The 17,851-nt window shown below is 32.5% G+C and overlaps 1 protein-coding gene and 2 long non-coding RNA genes across 4 annotated transcripts; 1 reads left to right on the top strand and 2 right to left on the bottom strand.

Annotated features, from left to right (window-relative positions):
* Positions 1-5,412: 5,412 nt before the first annotated feature.
* Positions 5,413-8,891, bottom strand: LOC105638669 (hypothetical protein). Of its 2 annotated transcripts, XM_089720882.1 has the most exons (4): positions 8,775-8,891; positions 7,745-8,556; positions 7,515-7,613; positions 5,413-5,701 (listed from the first exon to the last, which is right to left on the bottom strand). In XM_089720882.1, exons 2-3 carry the CDS (start codon positions 8,489-8,491, stop codon positions 7,521-7,523), a joined length of 840 nt encoding a protein of 279 aa, XP_089577008.1. In that variant the 5' UTR covers positions 8,492-8,556; positions 8,775-8,891; the 3' UTR covers positions 5,413-5,701; positions 7,515-7,520. The 2 variants fall into 2 exon arrangements, with proteins under 2 accessions (XP_089577008.1, XP_012077893.1); XM_012222503.4 differs by lacking the exon at positions 8,775-8,891 and having other exon boundaries at positions 7,745-8,708.
* A 2,536-nt stretch (positions 8,892-11,427) lies between these two features.
* LOC149496930 (uncharacterized) lies at positions 11,428-13,821 on the bottom strand. Its single transcript, XR_016320432.1, has 3 exons — positions 13,444-13,821; positions 13,307-13,373; positions 11,428-11,664 (listed from the first exon to the last, which is right to left on the bottom strand). It is a non-coding gene; the product is annotated as an uncharacterized LOC149496930 (long non-coding RNA).
* Positions 13,822-14,896: 1,075 nt separating this feature from the next.
* On the top strand, positions 14,897-17,566 carry LOC149496929 (uncharacterized). The gene is made up of 2 exons (XR_016320355.1): positions 14,897-15,533; positions 16,285-17,566. It is a non-coding gene; the product is annotated as an uncharacterized LOC149496929 (long non-coding RNA).
* Positions 17,567-17,851: the final 285 nt, after the last annotated feature.

Below are 17,851 nucleotides of genomic sequence, written 5' to 3'. Positions count from 1 at the left end.
GTCATCGAGATCATGGGTTCATTTAGTGATGAGGATGTTCGAGTCTTAACTGAGTAATCAGAAGTCTCTATTCCAAACACAACAACGATGATAGCGAACATGCTGAGACTACTACCCCTGAGGCAAAGTCTAGAAAGGAGAATGTTAGGATCGCACATTCCTTCTGATATTGACGAGGGTGAGCAGCTAAACATTTCTTTTATTTATAACTTTTCTCTAGAATGTAAGCTAACTCGGCCTTTGGAATTTATGAGAGCGAATGAAGCCCTGGATAGCGATTCCATAATGCTATATGGGGAGGATTTCCGCTCCGGAGTTTGATTGCTGCTAATTGAGCCTCTCAAGTCTTTCTTTAATGAATACCAAATTACCATACATTAGCTCCATCCTAATGGCTTGAGGTTTCTATGTGCCATTGTGGAATTGGCTCGCCGGGATGGGATTGTGCTTACTGCTTAGGGAGTTCGGCACCTTTACATGCTTCATAATCACTCTAACAAAAAACATTATTTCCTCCAGGCAAGGCCAAAGTATAATGTGCTCAGCAAGAAATCCAAGATTTCTGCTCTAAAGAATTGGAAGCAAAAATACTTTATTGTGCGGCATCCTGGGGGATTTGGTATCCTGAACAGATGGTCGAAACTCCTACCAGCCATTTGCCAAGGGTGTCTACTTCTAGGATGAGTGATGTGTTGGACTTATCAAGGCTCAGGCTAGGGATCAATGGACCTGAAGCAAGTGATTGCTCAGGGATATCCTATTTACTCTCCCAGTAGACCCATGAGACTGAACCCATCTCCTTCTAGTAGGCCTGTTATGTTTTCTTGCTCTTAGTTAATTTTACTAAAACTTTTTAATTTTTCTATTTTATTTGTGTAGGGATGGCTCCTAGGTTGGTTCAATATTTCAAAAATAGCATACGTGATGAAGAAGTAAGCAGAGGGGGAGGGCTCGTCCAAGAAGACCCAGTGGACCCCCCGCTTCTACTACCACTCCTTCCACGGTTCTTATTCAGGCTGAGCCGTTTAGTTCAACTTCAATTAGCTCGACTACCGATCAAACAATAAAAAGGCCTCAAGAGATTCCAACATCTGTACATCCCTTTGATACATAGGAGATTCCTGATGTTCGGGAGCTTATGTTATGCAAATACATTACAGGCTGGGAGAACTAAGTTAGAGCCAAGAGCTCAAAAGTGTGTGTTTTTAGGCTACAAAGAGGGTACCAAAGGGTATTTAATGCTGAATTTGCATACTAGAGGATTGCTGGTTTCAAGGAATGTCATATTCTATGAAACTATTTTTCCTTATTCAGAAAAACAGCTTCAACCACTATTGCCTCAACTTAATGACACATATGTAGATGCAGACTTTATTCCTATGTCACCTGCAGCAGATGTAGTTGATGCTCCTATACAAAATGATGGCTCAAGAAGATCCACAAGGATAAAGAGGGCTCCTCAATAGTTGCAGGATTACCATTGTAATTTGGCATATCATAATCAAACTACACCTATTGATTTTACATAGCATTCTATTTCCCAAGTGCTTACATATTCTCAGTTGTCTCCTTCCTACAAACATTTTATTTTAAATGTTTCTTGTCTTCAAGAACCAAAAACCTATAAACAAGCTGTTAAGCATCTTTTATGGAGGGAAGCTATGGATAAGGAGCTTGAAGCTTTGGCTTTAAATAATACATGGACCGTGGTTCCTCTTCCACCAAACAGGGTACCTATTGGCTGTAAATGGGTGTATAAAACAAAATTGAAGTCAGATGGTTCTATAGTTGACTGATGTAACAAGTTATAGAAAACTAGTGGGGCAACTATTATATCTCACTATCACAAGGCCAGATATCTCTTATGCTGTCAATACCTTGAGTCAATTTCTATCTACACCAAGAACATCTCATTATCAGGCATTGCTTAAGGTTCTCAGATATGTTAAATCTAGTCATGGTAATGGTTTATTCTATAAGGCTAGTTCAGCACCAAAGCTAACTACCTTTAGTGACTCTGATTAGGCCGGTTGCCCTGACACAAGGCGATCTATAACAGGTTATACGATTTACCCGGGAGATTCCTTGATCAGCTGGAGATCGAAGGAGCAGGTGACTGTGTCCATATCCTCTTCAGAAGCAGAGTATCAAGCTCTTGCTATCACAACCTGTGAGCTTCAACGGCTGAGCTATATGTTGTCAGATCTTGATCATGATTTATCTGCACCCATCAGTATCTTTTGTGATAATCAATTTGCAATTTATCTCACAGCTAACCCTGCCTTTCATGAGCGGTCGAAGCATATAGAGATAGATTACCATTTTATTCAAGAAAAAGTTAATTCTGGCCTTGTTCATCTTATGCCTATTTCTACAGAGCTGCAGCTTGCTGATTTGTATACCAAATCTCTTTCCCCTTCTCGCTTTAAGTTTCTCATGTCCAAACTGGGCATGTCTAACATCCATGGCCTAGCTTGCGGGGGGGGGGGGGGGGGGGGTAACAGAGGATGTGAAGAATGACAAAGATTTTGGTGATGCTGGAGATGCTGATGATTTGAAGCAGGTAGCCGTTGTTAATAACGGTCAGTATCAGCCAATGATGTCGTTTCATTATAAAAGAAATAATGAGATTAAAAGAAGGGAAAAACGACGTCGCACGGTTAATGAAGACAGGTGGCAAAACACATGCTGTATATCTTCTTCTTACTCATAACGAAAAACTGTTGAGGAGTTGCCAGTTTGTTACATAAAATAAAGAGAGAGAAAGTTGAGTTGTAACAGATCTTAAGAGCTAAATTTGATGTGTCAGTGGAGTCCATGGAAGGTATATAAATAACTATATAAGTATCTTGTGTACAGTAGTTTTGAGAGTTTCTTTTATTCTTTTCAAAACCGTAATCTCGCTCTGTTTTTCAGTTCTTTTCTTGTATCTGTTGTTTTCTCAATTCCTTGTAATTCTCTCTATCTTTTTATTCAATAAGATGAATTCAATCAAGTTTTCATAAGCAGTGCTGCAATTCAAGAAAACTTAAACAATTGACAATTTCAAATGTAATAAATTACATTAAAGTCATTAAGGGCAGCGTAATCCATAAGGGGATATCACAAATAACAATTAAAAGACTGGGGAAGGCATGCATTAAAGCCTATTAGGGCAGTCCAACCCCCCAAGGCCTCAACCCATAAAGAGAATATATTACAAATTACATTAAATATTGGGACATCACCTCACCTTAACCATCTAGGCTAAGAGTCACGGGCGAACTATTGATAGTGCTTAATTCAAAAAAGACACAGATTCCAAATAATCACACATTGTCCCATGTGATTGAGAAATCAGAATTTGCCCACTCTGGCATTCGACTTTTGCTTTCATGCATTTTTATATTCATGTTTTATTCCATAGACTGAGCCAGAGCCCAAGAAATCTTGCACCTCATCTCGCCATACAGTGCATTATTTGAACTATTCCATAGTTTGCAGAACAACGAAATCTTCACCCGAGACCCTCAACGCAACCAAATGATATATTACATTTTAGTATCTTTTTTTTAATTATCAAAATTATGTCAGTTTAAATTTTACCTTTTTTTGCTTTGCATGATTACATGGTTAGGTGCTCTCATATTTAATGACTTGTTTCTATAGAATTCTATTTGAAATTTTTGCTTTGTTATTATTTAACATCACTTCTAAATACCTAAACATATTAAAGAGTGGAACTCTCCAAATTCTTTTGTCGAGTTTCAACACGTAATTAATTTCTTCACTATGGGATTATTTTGATAATGAAACTTGATTGCAATATTATGAATTTATAATGTTATATTATTGTAAACAATACTATAATTTTTCTTATTGCAAATCATTTTAATTACTATTATTAATTATTGAAATAGGATTTTAATTGTTCTTCTTAAATAGTTCGATAATTCATAATAGTACAATAATGTTAGCAAAATAATATTTAAATATCCACGCGCGAAGTATAATTTTCCAACTAGTTACATTATAAATTTGTAATTGAAAAATCTATATAAATATATAAATACATGAGCCTAAAAATTTACGTGGCATAATTTTAGAGTGTCAAAATGCTTATGTGGCAAAGTATTACTCTATTGAGTTAGAAATAATTTTTATATTTTTAAAAATTATTTTTATTATAATTAATAGACAAATTAATTAATATCATTAATACTATCTTCAGTTTTTAAATAATTAATAAAACTAATAACATCATTAATATTTTAAAAACTTTTCACTTTCTTTTTCAAATCATTAACAATATCATTAATATTTATTCTCTTTATTTTCTTTTCTCCACAGTTACAGAATTTGTATTGATGCTTATTTCAATATAAATGAAATCATAAATAAAATCAAATCATACTTTCAAGAAAAAAAAAATTCTTTGCAAACAATATAACACTATTTTATGATATTTTATTGATGTGAGTTTGATCAATATGGAATGACGATGGAATTACAGAGTGTATTCAATTTTTTTTTTTTTATCAATTATAGTATGATTTTGTAATTTATAAATTATTCTATAACTATTAGAATAAAATTCGTTTTCTTTTCTTATTATGTGTAATAGAGAAATATTTTATGACAGAATTGATGTTTATGTTTTGTTCTGTGAAAGAAGATGGCTATACTACTCGATCTATTCCAAATCAAGGCAAACTTTGATGAATTTTTTTTTAATTTTTAATGTTTATTGAATTATGCTTGGATTTTAGATATTTATTCAAAATGAATTCAAATAAATAATATTTATAAAGACTATTTTAAAATCTATTAAAATATTTTTAGAAATTAAAGATTTTAAGCTTAATTATAAACTTGATTTATGTATCCATATGTTAATATATTGATCTTTTTGCAAGAATCTGAGAAAGAATTATTTTTTATTTTTTTTTGGATATTAGTAAGTATAATTTATTGAATATTTGAATTCTTGAAAATAATTATTCATTATAACAAAAATAACATTTTTATTTTTACACATTATATAACATCCGCACTCGAAATAGTGGAAGACAATTAGTTAAAACAAAAAAAAGAACCCAAAATCTTGCAAGAATTTGAGTAAATTGCAGGAGAATTTGAGAAAATTGAAAGGTTTATTGAATAAATTGTGCATGAATTACAAGTTGAGAAGGTAAATTGAACCAAAATGCTGATTTTACAGTTTTTATTATTATTACTATTTCTGCTGAATAACAAGTTGATGGGGGCAAATTGGACTTTATGGCTGCTGCTTTTTTATCAATCCTTTTGTTCTGTTCATAACAAAATGACTGTTGAATCCCAGGAACTTATAACAGCATTGACAGAATGCGTCCAAGGTCAGGATTAGAGAATGAGTCATAGATTTAATAGAAATGTGATAAGCCAAACCTCTTTTAAGATGTAATCATACTCGTTTTAATCGAATAAATAATAGTATTAAATATATACATAAAGAAAGTAATTTTTCTTGATTTTGGTCGTTTTAATACAAGTAAGCATCCGCTAAACGCAGTCAACCGAAAAAAAAAAAAGTTCAGTGGAAGCAAACAATCCAACAAGAGACCACAAAAAACACACCACGCAGATAATCTTCTTCTTCTTCTACCTTGTAATACAGGGAAAATTGAACACTTTGCTAGCTTCACAGTAGCTCAGTAACATTTTGAACGTCACAAGACACCTGTATATCAGGTAGGAAACAGAAATAAATGTTGGGATCGAATCTTAAATAGAAGACTATATGAGAAAACCAAAAGCAAGTCATATAGAAAAGGACCGTGCATTGTTCTAGAATTCCCTAAAAGTGAATCTTTCTCGAAAAGCTTCCAACCAAACCAACCAACATATTTTATTTATAGTTTGGGGATAATTTGGTCGAAAACCTTTACCAAAAGAAATCCTTTTCTGAAAGATTTCTCTGACCAAACAGAATATCAAGAACAACATCAAGGAGAAACTCCAATGCAACTGCTACTTTCGCAACATAAATCATCAGAAATCATGACGAACTATACCTATCTATAATGGCCATTTACTTTTATAATCTACTCAGCTCCTAGACATCCTAATCCAGGAAGAACTGCTAAAGCTGTGCCTTCTGAAAAGCCAATTCATGCCAAATATCTTCCCAAATTCCAATCATAGTTAACTTTGGATATGCAGCACCTTTCATATGCGGTTCTAGTTGCTAGAAGTTTCCAATGTATTTATTTACCAATTGGTGTGAATGGCAATCAACTTAAGCTAAACTAAGGATGTAGAAAAGCCTACTTTCAACCATGTTTTCTATTGTTCCTTCAAGTGTTTTTTGCATATCATTTATGCCCCTCCCATATCCTACATTTCCTAGCATTGTAGAAAATGTTATTTTGGTTAGTTCCCCTCAACCTCCCAGTTTTAATTTTACATGTTCACTCAATTCTATCATTGATGTTATTGGTTTATTGCTGCTAGTCTTTTATCTACCTGTCCCATTGTTTTCATATCTCAAATAAACATAAGCATGGAAAATCGGTATGGGTATCTAAAACTCATATCCAAGAATGCTATACAGTCAATTTATTAACAACTACATCTCCCGCATCCAATCATTGAGCGCGTGGCTAGGTAGAATGTACGAGTTGCCTCAACATATGCATATGGTTTCTCAGTTGGTCTTTGATGAAACTTAATAAAATTGAGTGAGGAATACATATGGGTAAATTTGGAGCAACTTGAGTGAATAATATTATTATGAAGATTACTCAGTAACTATCAGCCTATGAATTTCTGCGACAGCAAAGTTCATTTAAGATTACAGAAGCAGCAGGATGTCAAAGCTCATCTAATGCTATAGTGCTAATTAAGGAATCTACTAACACAAATTTCAATAATCAAAAAGTTAAAGAGTGAAAGATTCTTCTTGGCCTTTTTGCTTGACTAGAAATTTTCACATGGTAAATGTCTATTACTCGGTTGATGAGTTTACAAAACTAGAGAAATCTCAAAACCTATAAAAGACTAGATTGGATAGTCAAGCGTATGCAGTTAAATCTCAATCGCCCTCACCTAACCTTTTTCAGTTGAAGATTGAGAATCTGTTTCAACCATTCTAGTTATTAGTTTTTGGAGGGAAATTTGTGTTTGGATTTTTTGCTACAGAGGTTGCTGCAGCAAGTCTGTCAGTTGGGTTAGGTGAAAATTAAGATTTCTTGTAAAATTAGAAAAGCAGAGTATGGTGACCAACAACCATCGCTTTGTGCCTAGATTAAGTAAACTCTTTTGTATTCAAGTGTTAAAAGATATCAATGATGTGTGTTTTGCAGATTCAAAACTCAATGCAACAATTAAAAAACTAGAATATTCTTCTAATTATTGCCGAGCAATACAATTGCCGCTGATCATACCTAATTTCCAATCAATTGAAGCAAACGCAGACTAAAATTTAAAAGAAACATTTTGAACTAATTTCAGAATTCCCACAGTTCCTTGTGCAGAAAATAATTATGGCTTACCTTGTGTTACCTATCTGAGCGTCGGAGAACTTCAAAAAGGCCACAGCAACTCTTCCAGGACGTAGGTTGCACTGTGCGCTGACCTAGAGATATGACTTGCTGCAAACCAAGGTCAAAACAAAAAAGCAATATCCTTTCAGTAAAAGTTCCGACAAAAATTGTGGGGGCAGGGACGAACTTGCACAAAATAAAGGAATTTCGACCATTAGATCTCAAAGAAAGTTACTGACAGGATTTCCTGTGCTCTCAGGAAAAGCATCACTGCTTGAGACAATAGTAGCATTTGTTGATGGATTCAACGAATCATTTTCTGCAGATTCCTTATCAACAATGCTATAGGGCTCTCCATTATTCCCCTCCAAAGCTGATACGTTTACTTCTTCAATCCCTCTTGACACCACAACTGTTAAACCTGAAGAAACCCTGCCATTATCATCCAAAGACGGCAACACTTCCTCCTCAACTTCTTTGGACATAATATATGTAAAGATTGCAGACAAACTATCTTTATCATCAGAAGCTGGAATTTCTGTTTCCTTTATTCCATTAAATTCACCATCTGCTACATTGCTCTCATTTGAAGAAGAGGAGATTTTCTCTTCAGTTTCTTTTGGTTCTACTTCAGCAACATCTGAGTCCCTTGATTCCTCAATTGATGATTCTACAGGAGTAGACAGTTCTTGCGGCAAAGGAACATTAAGCTCGACTGACTCATCTGTTGAGTTATTAACCTCTTTCTCTACCTCTTCCAATATCCCTCGAGGACTCTTCTCTACTACTTCTTCCTCTTCCTCTGGACTTATGTTATTACCAGAACTTAAATCATTTCCCTCAGAAAATTCTGTCAGACACTCAGAAATCCCATGAACAATAATTTCTCTCACAGATTCAACATCTTCGATCGCTGCTATGTTACCTTCTTCCTCTGCCTCCACTTTCTGGGTCTCCTCAATTTTCCCATTTGAAGATTCCTCCATGGTTATGAAATTGTTGATTCAGCAAGAAAAGGAATGTCTCTCCCTCTTTCTCTTCCTAGAAATACCTATACATGAAAATAATAACAATAATAACCACAAGGAATTAGTTTCACCACTGTTACTTTCTTTTAGAATTTCAGATCAGTAATCCCAATACCAGTTCCTCAACAAAGAGGGAAACAAGTCAAATAAGGACAAGTGAGTAACTACCCACTAAAAAAATCACAAATACGGTAATCTAAACCACAGGAAAAGGTGATATGAGAATTAAAAGATGAAATACCTTGAAGTTGAAAGGTAGATGGAGGAGACTGGGAGTTATTTTGTCTATATTAGTTGGTTATTAAATTGTTTGACAGATACATAATTCCCTTTGAACGTGGAAGCATGTCTCCGCTATAAAGTCTCTTAGACTGTTTGTTGTATGCATATGGAAACTTTAAACTTGGAGAAGACCGCCACTATCGTACCATGCCCTGTAGAATGGTAGATATTATAACTGAAATCATGTCGGCACGTTTCTGTCTTTAATATTTTGATGATGCGTTGGCCTTGAAATACAAACGGCTATTCGGCCAGCAGGAGGAAAATGAAGCTAATCAATATATAAAAAGCAGACATCTTTTCTGTAGAAAGTGCTATGTCAAATTGCTATGTATTGCCACGTGGTGAAATTGCTACTTATTGTCACATAGGATTAGAAAAATTAAATTATGCTAGATAGGATTCCAAAATGCTTTAATTTGTAAATAAATACAAACATAAATGCTAAGACACAATAATCAAGAATATAGTAAGAAATAATAATCACTAGCGTTATACCCATTCTATGCATGGTTTTAATATATAATTTTTTTATTAATTTTAAATTTTATCAATTATAATATTATTAATGATTTCTTATTATTGTAACATATTGTGTAATTGTATTCCAATTTATTGCTCTATTTGTCTAGAATATGTATTTTTTTTCTTTTTTTTTCTTTCTCGTTAAAGTACATTTAAAACAATGTTAGATGCATTTTTAGTATAAAACACTAATTGTGATAATTTTTTTCCAACTATATTTGTTTCAAAGCTATATTTGAATTTTTTTTTTTTATATTATTCAAATCACAGTTAAAATTCAACTAATCTAAACCATATCATAAATGTTTCAACTTTAAAACTATTTAGTGAATTGCAATTTAAAAATTTACAATAAAATAAAATGTATTATGAAACTCTCATTGTGAAAAATATATTCTGACTATAGTTATTTAAAAACTATATTTAAAATGTTGTTATATATATTATATCATTCATCACATTTACTAAGTGGTTTATTGTGCAAAATATTTATTTAAATTAATTTTAAATGACTTGAATTGAAATCAAAACATTTAGTCCTTTGTTTAATTAAATTTTTATTAATAGTTTTTATTATTAACAATTTCAAATGATGATAAATATATTTATAATAATTAATCATTTATTATATACTGATTGGGATAATTATTTATGTAAATCAATTACAACTAATAGACAATTAAAAGATGCAATCCTTTTTGGTTCTATAATTATATATTTGTGCTATGTGTAGATAATTTAATAAATATTAATTTTTAATATTTAATTAGAATTTCTTTATCTCAATTTATATTAAATTGATTTGTAGATAAATAACTTTATAATTTGCAATGTTTAAATTTAATTTAACAAATATAGTTAAAAATTTTATGAATTGTAATTATGATAATAAACCATTTTTGAAAAATATATAATAATAATAATAATAATAATGATGTTAGAAAATAAAATATTCTATTTAATTTTATTTATTTATATAGTCAAATAAAAATTTATGATTTTGAAATGACTATTTTTTTATATATAATAGTTTTATATAATATTGTTAAATATATTTTTAATATCTTGTATGCATGTGGAAGTTTTATATAATATGTGTTAAAAATAGTTTCACTGAACCGGAAATCGGATTCTTTTTGTATATAATAGTATTAAATATATTTTTTTTAAGATATGAATAAAAAAAGACTAAATAATCTTTAAAAAAGAATAAAGAATTGACTAAATTTAATAAATTAAAAAAAATAATTGACTACCATAAAATATGAATTGTTCAGCACTGATCCACAATTCAAATAAATTTTAGTTGATCCACAATTCAAATTGAAGGGTGATATTATATATTCAAGCAAGTAGTTGACATTGATGTCTTTTTATTGATTTATTTTTCTAGCTTAACTAACATTTTGTTTTACATTTATTAAAAATAAATAAATTCTAGCTGCTAACACACGCGCGCGTGCACACACATATATATATAGAGTCTTTTTTATGACGTGCGTTACACGTTGACAATACTCATTATATTTTCATTTTTTGTACTCTTTTAATTTTTTATCTATATAATATTAAAGCATAAGTTTTTGTTTAGATAACAATAAATATAATTGGTTAATTTGTATTATACTTTGCCGTATAAACTACTTGCAATATTATTTCTTATGTACTTAATTCTATTTTTATGTTATGAAGTGGTCTCAAAGTAAAGTTTAATGCAATCCTTATAACTAATCATTTAGTCTCTAGTTTATAAATACAGACTCTTAAAACTATGATACGTGCTCAAAAAGAAACTCAAGTTATCACTCAATCTCCAACTCTTGCCCTCAATCCCAAATCAATATCTATATACAGCTATAATGAAAAACAATAATAATTTTTTTTTACTGATAAGTAAAAGAAAAGAAATGAGACGATGATATGCATTAATAATGGTAATCATTTTGGCTGTAATGATAGTATTTTTTATCCAGTGCATTATGTAACATCGCTTCCCGGTTCACCCGTTAACTCAAATGAACCGAGCTGAGATGCTACAATCTGGTTGAACCTATGTCCTTTCATGCTAATATCATGTTGTATGCTGATTATGATGTCAAGCTGTTGCTTTTTACATTAGGAAAATATAGATATGTACTTAATATTTTTACAAGACATGATACTAATTTTCAAAATGAAATGGGCTCAACTGTGTGCCCTGTACATGCCATGATAAGGATAGAAAGAATCAAAATATCCAAATGAATAGCTACCCTGAAGACTGAGTCTTCCACAGATGAACTGCAGCAGTTGTAAGCTGATTCTCTACGGTCCAGTCTCGAAACCTACGAGTTAAATAAATAACTCGCTGAGCAAATAATGCTCAGTGGATATCTCAATTTAATAAGAAATAAAACAATAAACATATAAGCACACATATCATTATACTTTCATGATTTTACCTGCTGTTCATGATGCTGTATAAATTTTGCAACTTTTATTAACCATCGTATATACTTTATAAATAATAAATCACATAACTGCATGGCTCCATAAGGTTATAGTGAAACCAAAGTGATAAGAAAAACTGTATGAACTGTATAAAACTGGATGAATACTGTATGGCTGGGCTGTTATGGCCCGTATATAAATCATATCCACTCAACAGCCTGTAGCTGGAGTACCAAACTGTATGGGGCGCAGATCTGCTATCCTATGTCGCGACATAGTCTTATCTACGTGGTTTCTGCCTAACCTTAATGGAGCATATTATGTGTATTGTGATAATACAAGAATTATTTAGAAAATATCTAATGAGGAATAATGCATACCATTGATAATGTATAAAGTAACTTGCATGGAAATACTCTAGCTATTGCACCCGCGATGCAATTCTTACTAATATTTATGTAACTAAATTATACCATTCAGATTAAGGAAATTCTTAGTTTGAATTAAGTTCACTTAGAAGGTAAAATGCAGTAATAATTTTCGGGTGAATGAATCTACATATGCATTCCAACATCATTTCTAATGTGTTCTTGAAATCTGCCAGACAGCCTGTACATGTTTCACAAATCCTATCATAACTCTTTCTGTATACGTCCAATTTAGGTTATTCTAAATTCTATGGTTAGCTAACATCTTAAGGTACAAAGTTTTCTTCTATCACATCTCTTAATTATGTTGGCAAGGTAGTCACATATTGAGCTCAAGTAGCAACTGCCAGTCTGCCCTGCTGTTGGTTTCCAGCCTGCCCAGTTTATACTATTTTGGTCATATCTCTCAATTTATAACTCCAATTTAGGTGATTCTACATTCTATGGTTAGATAACACATTAGGCTACAAATTTGTCTTCTACCACATCTCTTAATTACGTTGGTAAGGTAGTCAAACATTGAGCTCAAGTAGCAACTGTCAGTCTGCCCTGCTGTTGGGTTCCAGCCTGCACAAGTTATACTATTTTGGTCACAGATCTCAATATATAACTCCAATTTAGGTGATTCTTCCTTCTATAGTTAGCTAACACATTAGGATACAAATTTGTCTTCTACCACATCTCTTAATTACGTTGGTAAGGTAGGCAAATATTTACCGAAATGAGCAACTTCCAGTCCGTCCAGACTGTTGATTTCGAGCCTGCATAGTCTGTACTATTTTGGTCATATCTCTCAATTTATAACTCCAAATTAGGTGATTCAAAAACTCATGGATAGATAAAACATAGAGGAACAAATAACTCTTCTATACCACTTCCTAATTCCATCGTTAAACAGAGTCAAAATCAGGGTGAAGTTTCTGGTCAATGGTCCAACAAACTGGGTTCAGCATGAAATCAATATCTACTTCATTCATTCAATTCATCCCATGCTTTATCACCATTTACAGACCTCTAATTCAACATTCAGCAATATATGTTTTCATTATCAACACACTACACAAGTTTTCATGCAAGAAAATGTGAAAAACTAAAAGAGATATCAAACCTTCAACCAAAAGAGCTTTAAATCCTCTTCTTAGCTTCCTTTTCTTCCAACTTTGAGTTCCCCTCTCCTATACATAATAACTCTTAGAAATCATCTAAAAAATCACAAAAGTATGAAAATCAAGAAGGGCTACTTACTTGGATAGAGTTCTAGGTTGAATTTAGTGTTTAAATCACATGAAAATGGATGGAGAAAGGAAGGAGATGAAGAGAAAGATGAAAGGAGATGAAGAGGAAGATGAAGATGAAGAAGACGTTGAAGATGAAGATGAAGAAAATGAAGAAGGCAAACTGAAATGGAAGTCTCGTGTAGTCCAAATTTATCTTTGATTGTGTGTTAAAAATTACCAAATAGTACCTATATTTTCCATATGTTACATTTTAATACCTAAACTTTATATTTTAGTGCAAGTAAGTCCTACTCCTTATACTTTGATCTTTTTGTTTCATTCAAGTAAGTCCACTTCTTTTACTTATTTAAGTTACATCCCATTCTACCCCACTCTGGATTTAAATGGCTCGAACCGGGTTCTTGTTCGGCCCAACTCGACTCGACTCTATGCAACGATTCGATTCAGTAGGATGTTACACATTAGAAAAAGGAATATATGAACATATAATCAAACTCTTGAAACCCAAAAAATGATCCAAAATAAAAATATATAGCTCTAATTTTTTTTAATTTCATAAATACTATTTTCTTTTAAGTCAAATATATTTAGGATATAAAAGAAAAACTTTTAAGAAAATAAAAATATTTAATCAGGACGCCATCTATTTCTTGCAAGAGAGATATAAGTCTCTTGCTAAATTAAAGTGACAGTGGTTACAAATTAATTCAATAACGAAAAACAAAATAAAAATAACAAATTTTTATTAATAATAAAACTCTTTTAAGAACTCAACATATAACAAGAAATAAATTATATTAAAAAAATTACTAGTTTCAATTTCAAAAATAACTTTGAAAATGCTATAATTTAATTAAATTTGATTTTGATTGACCAAAAAATGCCAAGTCAATAAATAAAAAGTACAACGCATATCATGCTAGGATCCAATATTGATTGGTTAATGAGTTTGTTCAAGTATTTTGTTTCTCTATTGTTCTAAGTTGCAAATTTAAAATAAATAAATAAGTTGATTAAGTAATAAGAAAAAGATTACATAAAAGAAATGTTACATCCTCTCCAAATAAACCCACAATTTTTCTTACAACCATAAAAAAAAAAAAAAGAACAGCATATTTTTTTCTTTTTTATTTTATATATATATATATATATATATATATATATATATATATATATTTATTTAAAAAATAATTTTTAGAAATTATATCCAATCAAATAATAAACTATAATTTTTCTTTTTTTCGTCTTAACCACAGGTAGCCCGAGCTTATTTGGCTAAAACTAAATGCTGCTTGTACCAGGTCGACCCAAGAAAGGATAAAGCACTCTCATCGAGTATTTGGTCAATCCATGAAGATCGAAACCTTGACCTATCTAAGGAAGAAGAGTATCTGAAATAACCAGAATTTTTATTTTCAAAGATTTTTCGTTTAAATTTAATAAACTGACAGCGTGGAAAATGTATTTAAATACTTAAACGTGAATTAATAATTTGTACAGTGATAAACCGAATCGAAAACCAATTGAAAATTGAAAAATCAAACAAAAACCAAGATTTGGGCCGAATCGAATCGAAATCAAATCGAATCAGCCCAAACCACTTCTAGAAGCCTCTCCCCTCTATATCCAGCGCAAACTTCACCCTCCCCTCACCATTTCTGCAACACCTCCAGCAGCGCCACCACTGCCACCTCCTCTTCTTCTCTTCCTCCTTTCTCTTCTTTTCTTTCTTTCCTTCTCCTTTCTCTTCACCTGCGTTGCGTTTCTGGCGAGAAACAGAGCAGCAGCAGCGGCACCAGGTCGATCGCGCCACCTCGCTGCCGCTCGCCGTCGCAGTAGCTCCGCCAGCACCGTTCCTCAGTTCCCGTTCAGGCGAGCACAGTTGACAGGAGCAGCACCACAGTCGATCTATCGCGCCACTGCCCTGCCATCGCTCCAGCGCGCCTCCGACCACCAGGAACGGGTCTGTCAAGCTTCATCGCGCCGCCTCATTCTCTCTCTGCCACTGCCAGTCAGATCCGGCCATTTGCTTGCAGTTCCAGCGCGCGTAGCTCCGATCCTCGATCTAGCAAAATTCGACAAAAATTATATTTTGGGGTAAAAATCAATTTTAATAATTTTAGTTACTTGAATTAATTTTATTATTGTAGTTAATTAAATTTTATGTAGTGAAATTAATTTAAGTAGTATTAATTTGTTGATTAATAAAAATATTTAGTTAGTAATTTTAGTTATTTAGTTAGTTAAAATTAATTCAAAATAGTTATTGATTAATTAATGTGAAGTAACTATTGATTAATAAAAACAATAGTTAGTTAAACTTAAATTCAGTATTAAATAATTTATTGAGGAATTTTGATAATAATATTATGAGTGGAATGAAATGAGAAATTAAGAGTTGAAAGTAATGTTGATATTGTTATTCGGATGGAGGATGGAAAAAATTGAATTGATTGATTGCCCGATGGATGGGCTGTGTGGTTTGGAATTATTGGTATATTGTTGATATTTTAACAGGTAGATAGTCCAATTTTTAGGGGAGATGCTGCCGAAATTTCGGCAGAAAATAAAATAAATTTCGGTAGAAAACAAAATAACTTTCGATAGAAAAATAAAATAAATTTCGGTAGAAATTAAAATAGATTTTAGTAGGAAATAAAATAGAATTCAGAAGAAAATAAATGAAATAAAGTTAGAGAAATAAAAAAATTTATTACAGAAAAGAAATTAAATATCGAGATTAAATTACGTAGAAAAATTTAGAATATAAAATAAAAATATTAGAAGGGTAAAGAAATATTTTGTCTGATAGAGTTATTTCTTTTTGTGTCATTCTTACTTTGCTTAGATCGCCCGGGTCCATCTAGTGCTCCTCCAGGACAACATCAAAGCTAGAATTTCGCTCTCCACCACCGTGAGTAATAATAAATAATGCATATCAACGCTGCATTTGCATATCATTTATTTATAAACATTATATTTTTATTTACATATTACAATATATTATAAGTATTTTATCATATATATATTATGTTACGATCACTATAATTATACTTATATATAATTGTGCATTTGGATGAAATTGGTGTATTATGATGAATGAAATGTTTGATTATTTGTGCTGTGACTATACTGTGATTTGTTTGTGTGGAATTGGGATGAAGTGGGTCACCATGGGTTTGTGAGACTGTTTCTGTTATACGGATCCTGATTCTGATTTCTGTTATATTCTGATTCTATTATATGGATCCTGATTCTGTTTCTGTTAGCCGGGTAAATGGGAGATCGGCGCCCCCGTGTGCACCTACCGTTACCGTTACTGTTAACCACAGGTTGGCTTCTTTATTGGGCGCACCGGATAATCTAGATTTGATCGCAGCCCGCAGGGTGGCTTCCTGTTGTAAGTGCCTGATGATCTAGATTTGATGGAGACGACCGGGTTGCCTCCTGTTGGTATGGAACAGAAAAGAGAGAATGGAAAAACAATGAGAGGGCTGGTCAAGTGAGGATTAGACCGGTCGGCCAGTATGGGGGATCGGCTCCCTGGTGCACATGTGAGAGGATGAGCCATGTGGGAGGACGGCTCATCGGGGATTCGGTGACTCCACTGACTAATTTCCACGTGATGTGATTATTTGAAGGTGATATTGTTTGTGGGTGCTGATGTGATGCCATATGATTGACTGTTGTGTGTTCATTCAGTATACTAGGGTGCATTTTGCTTGATGTATGTGGTGTGTATTATTTATTATTATTCACTGAGTTGCAAAACTCACCCCCCCCAATAAACCTCTCAGGTACTAGGAAGCAGCGGATTCAACTGAAGCTCTGCAATCTTCTCCGCAGAGTTATAAATGTAAACTTTATATTTCTGTCATTTAATTTTGGATGTATAAATTATTCTATTATCAGAATATTATTGAACTCCGCAGTTATAGGGTCGTGTATTTCCAATTGGGCCTTGCCGTATGCGTTGTTTTATAAACGGTTGGTTGTATTATTAGACACAGGAGAATCAGTATGCCCATATTATGAACGTGATTGATAATGACTAGGCCCAAACTAAATTTTATTGGAGATAATTAAAATTGGGCCGGGTTGTATAATATTTATTTACATTTATATCTTAACTTGTATGGGCTTACTGTTTCTATTAAATGGTATGGAATGTATAGTTGAGTAATTAGGCTAACTACGGGCCTCGGGGGCCTTATGCTTACCTGGGCCCTAGTGCCGGTCCGGCCCACGGAAACGGGTCGTGACAGTATCAAACCACTCATTCAAACACTCATTGGTATAAAAATATAATTTTTGAATTGGCTACGACTAAGGCTATTTTAGAATATTCTAAATTTCATTGAGAATGATATCGAAAATCTCATTATTCTCCTCTTATTCCTACATTTATATATAGT

The sequence above is a fragment of the Jatropha curcas genome, chromosome 4, assembly GCF_041381405.1.
Source record: "Jatropha curcas cultivar XTBG-Jc1 chromosome 4, XTBG_Jcur_1.0, whole genome shotgun sequence".
In the NCBI taxonomy this organism is placed as follows: Eukaryota; Viridiplantae; Streptophyta; class Magnoliopsida; order Malpighiales; family Euphorbiaceae; genus Jatropha; species Jatropha curcas.
This window is presented reverse-complemented; position numbering and strand designations above follow the sequence as displayed.

Coding starts and splice junctions, on each gene's coding strand:
- LOC105638669 (XM_089720882.1), bottom strand. CDS start 8,491: ATGGAGGAATCTTCAAATGGGAAAATTGAGGAGACCCAGAAAGTGGAG. Junction 7,614..7,744: donor CTGAGAGCACAGGAAATCCT/GTCAGTAACTTT, acceptor CTTGGTTTGCAG/CAAGTCATATCTCTAGGTCA.